We start from the raw sequence: 17,348 nt of genomic DNA on the forward strand, positions 1-17,348 counted from the left end.
GGTCTGCTGAAACTGGCTGGGCACAGCCACCCCAGAGAGCATGCCCCCTTCGGCTCCAACTCTGGGTACCACAGGGTCAAGTCATCTATCACCATTCCCAAACTCCACAGTTTTCACTGTTTGGGACCTTGAGGCCACTGGTCCCATCATGGTTTGCCCCTCCGTCATCCTAGGTCGCCACTCAACATGTGAGCCCCATAGTGTCTGTCCCACTCCCTGAGTCATTCCTCTTGGCCTCCCTGACCTCTTATACTGGACCTTTCTCTGGCACCCTCCTGATCCCCCTTCCATACCAAACTCTCTCACATCCCTAATGTGTTCACTGAATGCCCCCTTGCCACCCTGGTTCTCCCTGAAAAATTCTCTCTCCTTTCCCTTCCCTGGAATAGGTAATTTTTTTCCCATTTCCTTAGCCTGACAAGTATGTATTGAGGGTTTTACTCTGAGAAGCACCATAGGAATAACAAATGAGAACGCTGGTTCCGTTGGCACATGCATTTAGAGGTCACCCTCCTTGGCACCCTTTCTCAGTTCTTCCAGTGAGGAAAAAACTAGTATTACTCCCGTGGCCCTCTCTCTCAGCATCCACTCTCCCCGACAAATATGGAGGCAGACTAGAGAGAGCACGAGAAGAAAAGAAATAGCATGTCCATAAATAGTTTCACTGTAAATGTGACTGTGAAGCTCATAAATTTATGGCACATGAGAAGATCAGTACCAGCCACCACTTGTCATGTACTCTGACACCTGTGTCTAGAGGGAAATCATCGCAGAACAGATTGCATGTTATAATTAAAAAACAAAAAACCACTCTGGGTAAATACGGCCGGCCAAATTGCCCATCCTGGCACAACTGGAGTTTTTGCCACAATTCAGATGCACTTAAAAAGTGACTTGTGCCCAGCTGGTGTGGCTCATTTGGTTGGGCATTGTACCATGCACCAAGAGGTCGCTGGTTTGATTCCCGGTCAGGGCACATGCCCGGGTTGTGGGCTCGATCCCCAGTAGCCGGTGCGCAGGAGGCAGCTGATCAGTGTTTCATTTCACTCTTATCGATGTTTCTATCTCTCTCTCCCTCTCCCTTTTTTAAACAGAACGTATTTTAAAAAAAAGTTACTTGTAACTTCTTTTTAAAGGAAGCAGAGATGGTAGAGTCCTACGTAGGATATGACACATGGATCCTGCGGGTGACTTGAATAACTCACAGCCCACCCTCATGGTCGAATTGACCTACACATTCTGTCGTTTTCCTATTTCCTTTCCTGACCTTGTCAGAAATGGAAATGAAGCTGCTTTTAGCCTTGTGTACTTTATTCTGGCTGGGTGCAGTGGATCAGGAAATACAAAGTCTTGTTTTACTCATTCATTCAGTTTATCTGGAAATATAATGAGAAGGAACACATCCTCAGTATTAAAGCTCCGAACAGTAAGATGGTCTTGGTTTCTTTCTTTCCCCTTTTTTAATCATGAGAGAAAAAACCTTTTGGAGAAGAAAAATCTTTAGCTTTTTTTTTTTTAACCCCAGGGCAAGAAAATGTCAATCAGAGCTCTAGAAATACCCACCATGTGCTGCTTGCCCATGAGTTCCCGGGAGGCCAGGTGAAGCTGTGCACAGTGGGACCCTCCCTTGTCGATAGATTACATCGCTACCCAAAGGAAGTGATCCTACAAAAGAGATATTAAGATGGTGTGGACAGTGTTAGTAAGTGGCAGTTGCTGTGCCCTGTGTGTCACATACTCTAAATTACAATCATTTTGCTGTTTATTCTTCACAAAACCCCTGGGAGGAGAGTGCTAGCATTCCTACTTCATAGGCGAGAAGACTGAAATGTTAGTACTTGGCCCAGGTTCACACCAATAGTCAGTGGGCTTGCCAGGATTCAAAGCCAGATCCGTCTCAAACTCTGGGACCATAACCTCCTCACAGACCACCTCACCTTGAGGTGGGTTGAAAGTCAAGCTGAGAAAACTTGAAGTGGGTGAGATTCGGGTTCTTTAATGTTCTGGAATGTTCTGACCTCTTGTTGGTATTTCCTGGGTAGCAAACCTTGGACCTTTGACCTCAATTGTAGATCCTTGAAGGTCACCTCGCTTTAGGGGTAGCAGGAGTTGCCTAGAATGGGCTCCGAGGTAGTGGCCCAAGCTGGGGGTTCCTGCGAGGCCTAGAGGAGCCACCTGAGGCCCAACGCAGACCCCATTCTGCACTCCGGGTCTCTCACAGAGGAGACTGGGATTAGATCTAAATCCATCGTTTCAAGCAGATCCTCCAAGATCACCCTTCTAAACTATAATAGAATCGGTCGCCTTTAGTAAAGTCTTGCTGAAGGCCACAGGCTCTTTGAACTCATGTTGGCTAATATACTGTGTTGTCATTTTTCCCCTCGCAGGACATCGAGGCCTCTGTGACCACTCCCTGAAATACCTGAGCTCGAGAATGATGGAGCGGAAGCTGCAGGGCACGTGGCTGCCTGCTGGCCGAGGGAGCCTGGAGAGGCCGCTGCTGGGCCCCCGCAGCTCCGCGGTGCCCATGCTCAGCCCCCCGCAGGGCCGCCACTGCCTCCACGCCGAGAGCAGCGTGCTGAAGCCCAGGGTGGTGACCGTGGTGAGGCCAGGGGGGCACCCCCTCCGCAAGATCACCCTGCTCCTCAACCGGCGGTCGGTGCAGACCTTCGAGCAGCTCCTGGCGGACGTCTCGGAGGCGCTGGGCTTCCCAAGGTGGAAGAGCGATCGCGTGAGGAAGCTGTTTAACCTCAAGGGCCGGGAGATCCACAGCGTCTCTGATTTCTTCCGGGAAGGCGATGCTTTCATCGCCACGGGCAAGGAACCGTTGACCTTGAAGAACATCCAGGCGGCCATGGAAGAACTGTACCCCGCCAAAGCCCGGGCCCTGACGCTGACCCCGCACAGCAGGCTCCCTTCGCCGAGGCTGAGAAGCAGGCTCTATAGCAAGACTCTGAAAGGGGGCCACCACGCTGGGGAAACTGAGGCAGCCCAGAGCTGCAGTGAGGCTGCTGGGTCCCAGGCGGCCATCAGGCATCAGGGGAAGACGCCCGTGGAGCCGGTGCTGGAAAACAGGGCAAAGGCCCAGAAGACGTGGGTGAGGGGGAAGCGGGAGCCCGACCCGGGCGGCCAGCCCCCCAGGGAGGCCCCTGTGGAGAGGCGCGCCAGCGGGGAGAAGCACCTGGGCGTGGAGATCGAGAAGACCTCGGGCGAGATCATCAGGTGCGACAAGTGCCGGAGAGAGAGGGAGCTTCGGCAGAGCCTGCGGCGGGACAGGCTGTCCCTGGGCACCAGCCAGCTGGACCTGGGCCGGTGCCAGCGGTACGACGTGGAGAAGCTGGTGAGGACCAGAAGCTGCCGGAGGTCCCCCGAGGCCGAGGCCCCCTGTCCGGGCGGGGAGGAAGGGCCGAAGGGTGACGGCCACAGGAGCAGCCCCAGGAACCCGGCGCAGGAGGCGAGGAGGCCCAGCCAGAGCGGGGACAGGAAAGAGGGCAGAGAGCCCGAAGGCCAGGAAGGTCAGCCGCAAGGAGCAGCCAAGGCGCAGGATGTCGCGGAGGCTCAGCCCGGCGCCGAGGAGGGGCCGAGGGACGGGAGGAGAGATGCCAGGAGCAGGCCTGGTGGCTGGGGCCCCAGAGAGCAGCAGGCCAACTCTGAGAAGCCCCCCAGGGCCCGCGGGGAAGAGCAGGAGGCAGAGAAGGAGAGAAAGCCCTGCACGTCGGGGGGCAGAAGGACGCTCCCCCGGGGTGACCAGCCCGCGAGGGTGGAGAAGGAGCCCAACCTGAGGCCGGAGGAGAGCAGGGCGGAGAGGCCCGGCGGCCGGAAGCGGCGGCCCGCGGGCATCCTCGCGGCCGACGTGGGGAAGCTGTACGAGACCGGCCGCGTCATCGGGGACGGGAACTTCGCCGTGGTGAAGGAGTGCCGGCACCGGGACACCGGGCAGGCCTACGCCATGAAGATCATCGACAAGTCCAAGCTCAAGGGCAAGGAGGACATGATGGACAGCGAGATCTTAATCATCCAGAGCCTCTCGCACCCCAACATAGTGAAGTTGCACGAAGTATACGAAACGGACGCGGAAATCTACCTGATCATGGAGTACGTGCAGGGCGGGGACCTTTTCGACGCCATCATCGAGCACGTGAAGTTCCCGGAGCACGACGCCGCACTCATGCTCATGGACTTGTGCCAGGCCCTGGTCCACATGCACGACAAGAACATCGTCCACCGGGACCTCAAGCCGGAGAACCTGCTGGTAAGGCCGCGCAGTTTCCCTTGCCCGCGAGCGCAGCACCTTTGTGCCTTTCTAACCCGCTCGTTCCGATATTTAAAACCTTCGTGGTGGTTCATAAGTTCTGACATTCATTGGCTTTGATGAGGTTATGGGAAAAGAAATCTTCCAATTTAAATAAAATGGAATATGTTTCCTTGACCCTGGGAGGAGAACACTGTCATCTTGACACTGGTCAGGTGGACCTGTTTCTTGGGCATTTGCACAAACTCTGGCCTTCGTATCGGGGTGTCTTGCTGGTCGCTGTAGTGTCCCCTGCAGGCTTTGTGTCCACTCTCCCACTGAAACCACCCGGATCCTTGCCATGGGAGCTCAAAAGGCTCACTGTGCTGTGTGGAGTGGATAAGTGGCTGGCTCTGTAGTCAGATAACCTCCTTTATTTAAAAAAAAATTGAATTCATTGGGGTGACATTGGTTAATAAAATATTATAGGTTTCATCAGATAACCTACTTTGAATCCTGGCTTTCTTAGTTGCTTGTTCTAGGGTAAGTCCGTCACCTCTCTGGGCCTTAGTTTCTCATTTATAAAAGAGAAATGGTAATAGTACCTCTGTTGGAAGGTTGAATGAGAATTGAGCACAGGAGAGAGAGAAGCAGCCCCTGACCGCTGGGAGCCGGCCTGGCGCTCCCGCTCAGCTGTGGTGCTCTCCTGTTGAACAGAAATGGTTTCACAGAACACCCGTATCAGATGAGGCCACTCTGTGGCCGTGATGGATCCCGACAAATGCAAGACCCCTTTATAACCACGTCCAAATGCAGATAGAAACAAGATTGTCCAAGCCACAAATACAGCCACATCTCCCCCTCTGGCTGCTATGAGTGACGGCCTCACTTCATTCCTCCCACCGTCTAGATGGGGGTCACTAAGATGCCCAGTTGTACAATTACTCTCTCTTCCTCACAGTATTTGATTCAGAGCAAAACCCTGCTTTTTCTGAGCCCCTCCCCAAATCATCTAACACAGCCAAAGTCTTGCAGTAAGTTCCTTAGCTGCCTGGGTCCCAGTGGTGTGTGTTCTCCGTGTTGCAATGAGTCAGTAAGCCCAGCGCGTTCCAGAGCCACAAGTGTGCTCCTGGTGGCCTTGCTAGGATAGCAGACTTACACGGTCACCCTCTGGCTCCCTTATCCCACTTTCTTCTTGGTCCTGATCACCAGCTGATACAGTCTATATTTATAAATATGATTTTATTGATTTTTTAGAGAGAGGAAGGGAGCGGGAGAGAGAGCGAAACATTGATGATAGAAACATCGACCGGCTGCATACCCCCCTAATGGAGATTGAGCCTGCAACCTGGGCAAATGCCCCGACTGGGAGTGGAACCAGCGACCTCTTGGTGCATGGGACAACACTCAATCCACTGAGCCACCCTGGCCAGGCTGACGCAGTCTATATTTAGTCTTCTGTTTTCTTTTTTCTCTTACCCGGAAGAACGTTCTATGATAGTAGGAACTTTGTTTTATTCAGATTTACCCCGAAACCTAGAACAGCTCTGTCACATGGTGGATGTTCATTAAACGTTAGTAGGATGAATGAATGAGTGCAAACATACGCTGCCTGAGAAGTCGTGAGCATTCCGTCAGTTGGCAGCTACCGTCAGTGTATTACATCAGAATCACTCTGATACTAAGGTGGGTATCATGAATGAAAGCCGGATTGCTGCAGATAAAGCAGTAGTGAATGGAGACAGTGATCTCGATGAGCCACGTTTTTGTGTGGTTGTTAGGGGATTAGCCTGTTTCCTTTCCTTTCCATGGCTGTAGACCCAGCCTGGATACACCATCCCCATGCATTCATCTGTCTGTAAACTGCTCCCACGAGGAGAATGAAACAGTGAGTGAGTCAGGCTAATTATCTGGTGAAATAAGGTCTGCCTGACCACTAAAGTCAAGCAACATTGTTTTTGCCCCAGTTCACAGAACTGCAGGACTTTGGTTGCCTGAGTGGTGTGAATTACCATCAAATAGCTCTTCTGTGGAAAATTTCATTTTTGCATGAGCTCAGGGCCCTCCTCCTTTCTTCAGTTGCTTTTTTGTTTCTATCTCCTGGGTCTGAGCCCAAGTAATCTCCATGTGGGATGTGTGATGAACTGTTCATTATGGCTGCTTTAATGTTCTTTAATGACCCTCTGACGTTTCCCCCAATTGTCTCAGCAGGACAGGTTCTGCCCAGAGGCCTGGTCTGGTCTCGTGGGCTGAACATTTTGGGTGTGCGCCTCATAAAGCATTATGACGGTCATACAAGTTCTGCAGGATGTGGAATGAGATCATTTACCAGATAGGATCATTTTCTGTTGGGGACAGTCATCTGAGCTTGCATTTTCTCTGCAAGGTCTTGGAACCAATCTGTCGAGCTGGCCCATCTCTTGGGCAATAGAGACTCTCACTTGTGTAGAGGGACTTACTTGTCAGCAATTTTTAAAATGGAAAAAGTCAGCCCTGGTATAGATTGTGTGGAGAAGTGGCTCCAGGAAGTAGAACATTGCAAGGTGCACTTCAGTGGGGACACGCTAACTGCCTCAAGAAGTCATTCGGCAACTCCCCGTGGATTTAAATGCCAGTAAATATGTGTTTTTAGTGCCCGTAAGGGCAGTGAAGTGTGTTTATGTGTTGTGTGTGTGTGTTGTGTGTGGGTGTGTGTGATCTGAGAGAGACAGAGGCAGAATTGCAGAGTCGCTATAAATTTTCAGTTTAAATACATGAGCTGTTTATGTGGAACAGGTAAATATCTTTTCTCCCCTGTGCATAATTTCATCCGCTTGCATTTATCAAAATGAATAGACCTGTCCTGTCACATTTATTAACCATTTTTCCTTTTTTCTGGGTGAGTAAAGTTCAACATATTGTTATATCAGGACTCTAAATGCTGTCTAAACGTCAGTGCTTCTTGGTTTTTCAGAAAGGTCTGGATTGTGTTGGATTTGATTATGGGCTCATTGTCTGGGCTTAGAACACTGTCATCTCTAAACTTGCTGATATGATAATGACATTGGAAATTTGCTAGGTCTTCTAAGGTTTCATATTAGTGATTATTACCATGGTGACTACCGTCCATCAGTTAATGTTCTCTCATTGAGTGTTCTGCACTTGTGTTGAGCTTTGTATTATCAAAATAATTGTTTCTTACCTGCATGGATGGTTACTGTCTGTATTAAGACGGGTGTTAGCTAAGCTTGGGAAAATGATTATGTGAGAACTAGCTTTTGATTACATGGCTGATTATGATTGTTGCTGCTTTTAGAGACTTTCTGAATAAACTAAGAGCTCTTAATGACTGTATAGCAAGCTTATTATGTTGTTTTAATCAGCAGAAATATTTGTGTCTGATAATTGGGCCCTAGAATAAAATTTTAGGCCTCTATTACTGAGTTTATTTCTACAGATCCCATTTCATGATAAGCAGCTAGTCTTCTTTTCCCCTTCAGGTTATTTAGACTCCTGAGATCTTGCAAAGTAAGTTTTAATTATGAGAATTTCCAGCTTGCAGAAACATCAAGTGTTAATTGCTTCTCCTGTCAGTGTGTGCTCCCTGGGCAGGGTTGGGACGTGCTGGGTGGTGGTGACCGGGCCCTGGGAGGAGGGGAGGAAGCAAACAGGAGCTGGAGAGGTGGTGATGACCAGCCCAGCCCACACAGAATGGGACGTGGACAGGCCAGGTTATTTATGGCCGACAACCAAGATATTACATACAGCAAAGAAAGCTGAGTAAGTTGGGGTGGTCAGGAGGGCAGCGGGGAGCAAGGTCATTTGAGAAAAATCTGTGCCAGCAAAGGGAAGACAAGGGACATATTCCAGCTCTGGAAACAGGGCTGGAAGGAAGGAGACGGGTGGGCATGGGAGTGGGGCCTTTGGCCCCGCATCCCACGGGACGAGGCGCCTCTCACGTGCTTTCCCTTCCCCCCACTCCATCATCACGTAAACATACCGTAATACCCTCCAACTTCAAACCAAACCAAACCCTGTTTTCTCCGCGTGCCCCTTCAGCTACTGCCTCATTTTAATGCGATCTGCACACGCACACCCTGAAAGAGGTTTCTTTACTCACCATTTGCAGTTTTCCTTGTTTTATTCTCTCGTGAGCTCCAGCCAGGCGCCCTTGTCCGTCAGAAAGACGGGGCCACTGCTGACCCAGCTGCTCGGGTCAGGGACCTCAGAGCCGCCCTTGAGTCTGCTCTTTCCTCAGTCCATTCCCTAGTCTTGTCTTGGCCATTAGAAGGATGCTTCTCCGCACCTCCACTGCGCTGCCCAAAACCAGGCCCCTGTCACCTCTTGCTGAGACCATGGCAGGCACCTGGTCCTTCCTCTTCCTCTGAAGTCAGCTTCCTCACAGAAGCCTGAATGGCCTTCCAGATGTAAACCAGAACCTGAAACTCTTCCATTCAGAGCTGTCGTTGGCTTCCCATTACACTCAGAATAGGGACTAAGTTCATTTCCATGGCCTGGAAGTCCTGTGTGATGTGGCCTCTGTCTTCTCAAAACTCTACTCCAACCACTCACCCCTCATTCATTCCACCCTTGCCCCTATTCGCTGTTCCTAATCAGGCCAAGCATGCCCCTGGACCTTTGCACATGCTACTTCCTTCACCTGAAAAGCTTGCTCCTATGATTTTAATATGGCTCATCCCTGATTTTTTTTTTTCAAACGTTACTTTCTCAGTGAATTCTTCCTTAACTACCCTATTTAAAATACCACCCCCTGCTGCTGTCCAATAGGATGTTCTGTGATGATGGAGTTGTCCTATATCTGCACTGCCCAGCACGGGAGCCACTAGCTATATGAGCACTTGAAATGTACCTTGAGTGTCTGAGGACCTGTACTTTACGTATTACTTAAAAATAAATAGCACATGTGTTTAGTGGCTATCATACTAGACAACACAGCTTTTATCCCACTTTTTATTTTTTATAATACTCATCATGACCTGAAATTACATGTTTATTTATTATTTTTTGATAGAAAGAGGGCTTTATAAAATCGAGATTATCTGTTTCATTTACTACTCTATTCCTAGTGCCTAGGACAGTGCCTGGCACATGGTAGGCATCTAATTAATGTTTGTTGAATGCATATGAGATGTTTAAAAAGACTGGCATGATGTGTAGACTCCAAAGGCATGTCCTAGGCTTGTTCTGTGGACAGGTCCCAGGGAAGACTTTGTCCCTACTGATTTTTCCAGTCCTGTTTTTGTATTACAGTATCTTTTGCTGTTGAAATGTGAATTGGTTTTAGGCATTCCGATGTGAACTGGTTTCTAAGATCAGTTTGGTCCTCACAGCCCGTTGCAAATGGAGCCGTGGCGGAAAAGGCCAGGGGAACCGTGAAGGATCCAGTAAGATTTTGGCAAAGAGAAAGAAATCTCACCCACCTCCAGTAATTTCTCTCGGCGGCCTCTTGCTCTTTGGTTTGCATTCTGCCGCCACCTTCTGTTCAGAGGTGGTGACTGCCAGATCACACCCGCGTCACCCACCGGTGAAGGAGAGGGCGGCTGTTAGGAAGGACGACTCCTTGCCAAGCCCCGAGACCACCCAGATGTTACCTGGGTGCTTATGTGAATAATGAAGACCACCTGCATCCAAAGCAGGGCACTAAAACACCCCATCTTCCACTGTTTCCCCCATGCATTTACCTCCCACGGGTGGCCACCCCTAACAGCCCACATCCATCAGCATAATAAAAATCCAAACTAGAAAGACTGAGCCCTGGGCAGGTGGCTCAGTTGGCTGGAGTGTCATCCCATACACCAAGAGGCTGCAGGTTCGATCCCTGGTCAGGGCATGTACAGGAGGCAACCGATCGATGTTCCTCTCTTGCATGGGTGTCCCCCTCCACCCCAATAAACATCCGCAGATGAGAATTGAAAACAAACAAACAAAAAGAGCCCGAGTTTCCACCGTGCTTAAACTGCTGTGACCTCCGTCCGTGGAGCCTGGTTTTGGAATGGGGGGCTTCTCCGAGGAAGGGAATTTTGTTACTTCATGTAGGAATGCGTGTTTATTTTGGTGTATTGAGTCAGCCCAATGCGTATTAAGTCAGTTGAATGCTGATCATTTGTTTGGAAATACTTGCAAATATTTGTGAGGGACATATTTTCTCAACAGTCACCCAGCAAATGTGATTAATGTAGACGATCCATCTGGAAACTCTAGGCAGCCCGCTTTTGTCCTTCCCCCCCAAATTCGATTTTCTAACCTAAATTATTCTAATAATCACCTCCCTTGTCTGCTCTGGGGCTGTGTCTGCCTCGTCTGTCCACATACCAAGGCAGAATCGCAGTTTTGTGCCACTTCTGTGCCATCCCGTTTGGCTGGGCCGGTTATAGAGCCGTTGATCGACTGGCCGGTGGTGACTGAGACTCGGTAATTAAGGTATATTCTGCTCAAAGAGAGAGCTCGCTGGCAGGGGCAGAGCAAGTTCAGAGAACGTGTTCTTGTGTGGGGAGAATGGGGAGTGGCTGCTCCACCCCTCTGCCTTTCGGGGTGTCTCTGTCCCCACGGCTCTGATGGGGCACAGGGAGAGCCAGGGGGCTCCCCACTGTCCTCCCACACCCTGCCCCAGCGCAGGTGGGAGCCTTGGGACATTTGCCCAGTTTTGTTAGAGATATGAGAGCATGTGCCCGCTGACAAGCTGATACTGGCTCCTGTAGCTCTGGCGCCCCCCACGAGTCTCTCCCTTTAGCCCGGTGCCTTTAGCATCCCTCTGCGGTCGCCTGCTCCGGGCACCGCTGGCCTGAGCATCCAGCTTCTGTGTTGAGATGCCGTCAGGTAAGGGTTGGGGAGAGGGATGGAGCTTAGACAGTAGCCGATGGAGCAGGGCCCTGTCTGAAAAGGGGGTTTCCGTTTGAACGAGGAGATCCTGACAGGGACGCAGGGAGATATCAATGCCAGCTTCCCGCGCTGCGCATTTTGCCTGAAGTTAGGCCCGGCCGTCGGAGGCGAACTGTTTTGTCGGCTAAAGTAATATGGTTTACTTAACAAACACTTACATTGTGCTTCTTAGGTGCCAGGGATTACACCTTACGCAGACTAGTTCATTTAATTCTCATCGTAGTCCCATAAGGGTTCACATCCCCATTTTACAGACAGGGAAACGGAGGCACACAGAGCGCAAGCTACTCGGCCAGTTACTAGCCAACGGCGAGCTGGTGTTTGGACCCCGACGGTCGGGCTTTGCAGCCTGTGCTCATCACTGGTACATGACACCGACTATTCCAGCCGCCCGTGGCACTATGGGACCCATCGAACTCATTAATTCCTTTCTTGAAAATGTGAGCACCAGCCACTGAGATAAATCGGGTTGATCAGTGTTGGGCTGAACTACAAGCACATGTGGGTCTATTGTTTGTTATCCAGACCTTTATGCTGGTTGTCTCATTACTTTTCCTTCTTGGTTCTCATCACAGTTTCAGTGGTTTGGGGGTTTTGGTTTCTTACAGGTTCAGCGGAATGAAGACAAATCGACGACCTTGAAACTGGCTGACTTCGGCCTCGCGAAGCACGTGGTGAGACCAGTATTCACTGTGTGTGGGACCCCGACATATGTGGCGCCTGAAATTCTTTCTGAGAAGGGTGAGTGTGACATGTTGCCCTGTGGGACCCGTGCTCACTGACTGATTAATGCTTCATTTTTTAATATTGAATATTTCATATTTTTCAGTGCGGAGCAGTCAGACATCTCAGAGTTGGCACTAAGCTGGCACTTAGCTTTTAAAGGAAATATCTGAAGCAGTTCCCTTTGACCAGTGCATGAGAACTCGTCCCAAGTCAGGGCTCCCCTTATTGCAGAGAAGGGATCACAGCTCAGGCCACGTGTGACTCACCGCGGGGGCTACACACCTCTGAACTGATCTGTCCCCTGTTCACTGTGTGTCCATGGATCGTGTCACATAAGAGCTTCCACATGTTTACTTTCCACACCTGTGCTTATTTTATCACAGACCAGTAATACAGGATCCCACAGAGGCCGTGGTCTGGGGCCACAGGTTGAGCAGCCCCGGTGTGGCCCCCGTGTTTGGGGGAGTTGGCGGTCTTGTGTTTGGAAGTGGCTCTCGCTTGCTGAGGGCTGAGGTCCTCTGTGACCCAGAGCGATGACTCTCCAGTTTCTCGCCTCATGTTCGATCCAGCCGGGTCCCAGCTGCGCTTGTGTCTCTGCCTCCCTTGCGCAGGTTACGGGCTGGAGGTGGACATGTGGGCCGCGGGCGTGATCCTCTATATCCTGCTGTGTGGCTTCCCGCCCTTCCGCAGCCTGGAGAGGGACCAGGACGAGCTCTTCGACATCATCCAGCTGGGCCACTTCGAGTTCCTGGCCCCTTACTGGGACAACATCTCTGAGGGTGAGGTTCGGGGCTTCCGCGCTTGGGAGGAGGGGATGCGGGGCTGAGCCCCTCGGGGTGCTGACTGGGAGCAGGCTCTAGCTCAGATGCGTGATGAGAACGCAGAGGGCCCAGCACAGCACCTGCACAGAGGTGCACTGGGCACGTGCACCTTTATTTCCTGCTGTGTAAATCTGCATCCCAAACACGACGTGCTTTGAGATCTAACGAGAAAGTCTAACCGCTAGTTGCAACCATCAAATACGTTTCCTTAAGGCAAATAAGGAACATGTCACCCTCATTTGTGAAGATCAGAACCATCTCATGTAAATAGATGTGTCTGTGAGTCAAATAGACTAGAAATGCTTATTTTACTTGTGAAAAATCAGGGGTCCTGTGGGGGCAAATCTGGGGCACGGGCTCTGGGAGCTAAGGGGTGAAGGTCTCCTTTTTGGCCCTTTCCAATGGAATCTGTCCCTTGTTTCTACTGGTTTGTCTGTTCTACCCACTGGCCTTGTAAAATCGAGAATTAGATAATTGGGGGATTTGAGTCTTTAGCTTAAGAAGTAGAATAGGAGTGATAACTGATCACCACCCCCGTTCTCCCTAAGCATGCCACTTAGATTAGTTACTGAACTGCCCTCATCCCAGGCCCCTGCCTCTTCGCTTGGGGTTGGGGGAGGAGGGGAAGGAAAAGCTTCACCCCTCCCACCTGGCCCCTGTAAATAAGGTAGAGGGAGGGGTGGCTTGCTGCAGGTAGAGTGAGGTCTTGAGCTGGTCAAGGCAGTGGCCATTGGAAAATTCAGGACTGAAAGTCATTTAGAAATTCTCTGCAGCACTGTCCTTACATCCGGGCATGGTGGCCCTCACTCTGTTGCACCTCTCCTCCCGGAGTGAGGAGACTGTGGGGCCTGTGCCCCCAGAGTCCAGGCCTTCCCTCATAGACCCCCTCACCAGGACCCCAGGATTCCCCTCCTTATGGCCCAGGCTCACTTCCAAGACTGGCAAGACCTCCTTTCCCTACCTTTCTCCACAGTGCTGGAGGGAGGCCAAGGGTGACTGTTTCTTTGGGGGAGGGGGTTGAGAGAGCGCAGACATGTTGGTGGGGTGTCCAACTAACTGTCCACATGTGTACACACGAGTCTGAGAGTCCCCAGTTCAAATCTGGCCTTCAATACCCTGAGTCCTTTGAGGACCTGAGGAGTGATGCTGGTTGGGGTGGGCCCTGGGGCGCCTCTCCAGTGTGAACTGGGTGGGGCAGGAGGAGTCCTGTGGCTTCCATGCTCCAGAGGTGGCTGACACTGGCGTAGAGGAAGGGTGATTGGTGGGTGAGCAGCTGATCTTGGGTAAGAGGCTTCCCCAATAAAGGCAAAGAGAAGTGGGTGTTTTTTTGGTTGCCCCCCACCAATGCGTTCTCGAGTGATTAGAAGAGGAGACTCAGAGAGCCAGCCTGGGGGAACAGAAATCTTTCCTTTGCACTGTTGACTACGTAGGTTTCTTTGTACATTTAAAAAAAAATTTTTGTCAATATGAGGCATATTTGTCAACGTAGGAAGGAAGAATGCACGTATTTTATTTAACAACTTGATAGTTGGGTTTATAAGTGTAGAGTATGTAGACAGATGTGGCCTCCATTGGTTCTCGTGGCCTGGGTGCCGTGGCTGTTAGTGGTGGGCCTGGCCCCTGACTCATTGAAGTGAACCAGCACCCTGGAGAGCCGCTCTGCCCAGCAGGGCAGCCCCCAGCTCCATGTGGCTACTTAAATTGAAATGTAAGCGAATTAAAAGTAAATGCAATAAAAATTCAGTTCCTTGGTTGCACCAGCCCTGTTTCAAATGCCCAGTAGTCCCAAGCACGTGGCGCGGATATGGAAGGTTCCCCTCGTCGCAGGCAGTTTGCTCCAGTGTAGCACGGGGCGCTAACGGGGACAGGGAAGGAAAATCCAGCGCCACCTGCATTCCTCTCACTTTCTCTTCCTTCGCTCCCTCCAACAGCCGCCAAAGACCTGGTGAGCCGGCTGCTGGTGGTAGACCCCAAAAAGCGCTACACGGCTCACCAAGTCCTTAAGCACCCCTGGATCGAAACTGCAGGGAAGACCAGCACAGCGAACCCACGAAAGGAGGCATCTCCCGGCAGCAAGGGCCACCTCCGGAGTCAGCATGGGCGGTCCGCGGAGCAGGCGTCCTGGTCACCACCCCCGGCCCCTGTGCAGCCCCCGGCTCTGCTCAAGGACAAAGGATAGACGGTCAGGAGAAAGACGATGGAAAGGGCTTCTTCACGTAACTGGAGAATCGGGAAGGAGAGATGCTCAGTATATTTTAAAAAATACAGTCGAGTCTTAATGTTAAATGTTGTACCATATTTTTAGATTTGTATATTCGAAACCTTTAATACATTTTTTTGGGGGCGGGAGGGAAGGACTTGTCATCAGTGAGGAATTTTTGGTAATGATGTGTTTTGCTTCCTCCGTATAATCAAGTTCATGGTGTGCGACATGAGTGGTGCTTTCTGGGGTCTCAGTGCCCCCTGTGAGATTAATAAGGTGAATCATAGTCTTTCTGTGTTAATAAAATGTGCTCTGAATGACTGGAGTGGGTCGTATTCTGATTACTTATTTTTTTAAAGATTTTTAAATTGATTTTTTGAGAGAGAGAGGAGGGGGGAGAGAGAGAAACATCACTGTGAGGGCGAAACAACTATCGGCTGCCTCCTGCACGCACCCTTCCGGGGACTGAGCCCGCGCAACCTGGGCATGTGCCCTGACCGGGAATCGAACCAGTGACCTTTTGGTGCACAGGACATCGCCCAACCAACTGAGCCACACCGGCCAGGGCTGGTCACGTCTCAGTGCTGGTGGTGAGAGCCAGGGAATCATAGTTCAGACACGTCTCCTGAAGCCAATCCGACTACACATGCATGTTGTGATGGACACGTGATGAACCACAAGATCTGTGTTTTTACGGATACGCTGGTCTCCGTCACTAGCGTTTTCGTCTTAGCAGAAAATCAGATTTGGTGCGGTCTGAAAAATGGACAGACGACATCATTGATTCGTTCCTGCCCTTGTGATGCCCATTTATACAGCTTTGCTGCCAATTATCCCCGAGCCGGAGTCACTTCGATGTGAAGTTAGGCACTCAGGCTGTGACTGTGGTAACATGTTCAGACCGTGAGGGAGCCACTTAGTGCGTTAATGTGTCAGACATGCAGTAAACGGATTACACTCAGGCTCCAAGGAGCTCAGAGGGTTCGGGCTTGTTCCTACCTGCAGGGCAGACACATGGAGGGCGCAAAGTGCATGTCCCCTGGTTATTTCAATCCAGATTTCTGGCCGAAATGTTGGTTTCTTTCCTTCCTTCCTTCCTTCCTTCCTTCCTTCCTTCCTTCCTTCCTTCCTTCCTTCATTCCTTCATTCCTTCATTCCTTCATTCCTTCATTCCTTCATTCCTTCATTCCTTCATTCCTTCATTCCTTCATTCCTCTCTTTCTCTCTTTCTCTCTTTTTCTTAAATTTATCATTATTGTTGAAAATATTACAGATGTCCCCTTCCCCCTGATCCCTCCCCCTGCATCCGCCCCCCCCCCCCCCGGCCTTCCCCATACTATAGTCTGTGTCCCTGGGTTGTGCATATAAGCATAACCTCTCTCCCCCCCCACCCGCCCCTGCCTTCCTGTTGAGGTCCCTCAGTCTGTTCCATGCTTCTGTCTCTGGATCTCTTTTGTTCATCAGATTATTTTGTTCATTATATTCCATATATGAGTGAGATCATGTGATACTTGTCTTTCTCTGACTGGCTTATGAAATGTTGGTCTTTTCAGAGGACTCATGGAGTGTGCATGAGCTGAGAGCAAAATATGATGCTGTTATTTACTGAATCGACCTTCCTGGGTTATTTGTAACCTGGCTAGTCGGGCACAGAATCAGTTACAAAGTGTGGGCATCTCAGCCGTCCCCTCCCTTCCCTGCCAGTGTTGGAGTCCCCTGGGGGCTGTATCAATCAGGAGCACAGGTGCAGCACTGGGGAGTTTAGTAGAGGGCATTGCTAGGCAGGGGCTGGAGAATGCAGAAGCACGAAGGAGGCTCTGAAGCAACTGAGAGATACTAACTGCAGGCAGTGACTTCCACTCCTAGTGGGGAGCCAAGGGAAGAGGTTGGGGTGATTAGAACCTAGAAGCCTGGAGGAGAAACCTCTTGTTGTGGACTCTCAGTGTGCCGCCCAGATCCTGCTTTAAGACTGAAGGGAATGAGCTTCCTGTGCTGCAGGCTGACAGCCTTCAGGGGCACCGTCTACGGAATGTCCTTAGCTGGGAAGAGTTGGCTCACCCAGGATCACGCCCTCCCTCCCCAGGCAGGTTGCATCCAATGACTGGTCCATGCAGGGTGTGACCAGTGGGGACAACACTGATGGATCATTCTCCTCGTAGGCGTTGGCTGAGCCCTGGACCGGGACTTCTCCCTCAACCAGTCCTGCTTCTTTCCCTTCTCTTCCAGAGGTGAGGACCCTGGGACCACTCCCTAATACACCTTCTGCATGCTAATCCCGACCTCAGAGTTGGCTCCCCAGGGAACAGAGCCTGGGAATCCCTCCTGGAAACTTGGACCTGCTGGAAGGGAGTACCAGCTGGTGCTTTAATCTCAGGGCCCTGAAGAGGGGCCCTGTGGAGCTGAGACTTGCACCTGAAGGGCTGCCGCCCAGCAGGCAGTGCAACGGTGCACATTCCGCAACTGTAGAAAGAGGCTGGAAGCTGGAACT

The 17,348-nt window shown here is 51.0% G+C and overlaps 1 protein-coding gene across 1 annotated transcript; it reads left to right on the forward strand.

Annotated features, from left to right (window-relative positions):
* The first annotated feature begins 2,422 nt into the window (after positions 1–2,422).
* DCLK3 (doublecortin like kinase 3) lies at positions 2,423–15,180 on the forward strand. The gene is made up of 4 exons (XM_016198881.2): positions 2,423–4,252; positions 11,719–11,851; positions 12,448–12,615; positions 14,589–15,180. Exons 1-4 carry the CDS (start codon positions 2,435–2,437, stop codon positions 14,834–14,836), a joined length of 2,367 nt encoding a protein of 788 aa, XP_016054367.2. The 5' UTR covers positions 2,423–2,434; the 3' UTR covers positions 14,837–15,180.
* The last annotated feature ends 2,168 nt before the right edge of the window (positions 15,181–17,348 follow it).

Source organism: Miniopterus natalensis, chromosome 15 (assembly GCF_054644295.1).
Source record: "Miniopterus natalensis isolate mMinNat1 chromosome 15, mMinNat1.hap1, whole genome shotgun sequence".
Taxonomy (NCBI): domain Eukaryota; kingdom Metazoa; phylum Chordata; class Mammalia; order Chiroptera; family Miniopteridae; genus Miniopterus; species Miniopterus natalensis.

Coding starts and splice junctions, on each gene's coding strand:
- DCLK3 (XM_016198881.2), top strand. CDS start 2,435: ATGATGGAGCGGAAGCTGCAGGGCACGTGGCTGCCTGCTGGCCGAGGG. Junction 4,253..11,718: donor TCAAGCCGGAGAACCTGCTG/GTAAGGCCGCGC, acceptor GGTTTCTTACAG/GTTCAGCGGAATGAAGACAA. Junction 12,616..14,588: donor CTGGGACAACATCTCTGAGG/GTGAGGTTCGGG, acceptor TCCCTCCAACAG/CCGCCAAAGACCTGGTGAGC.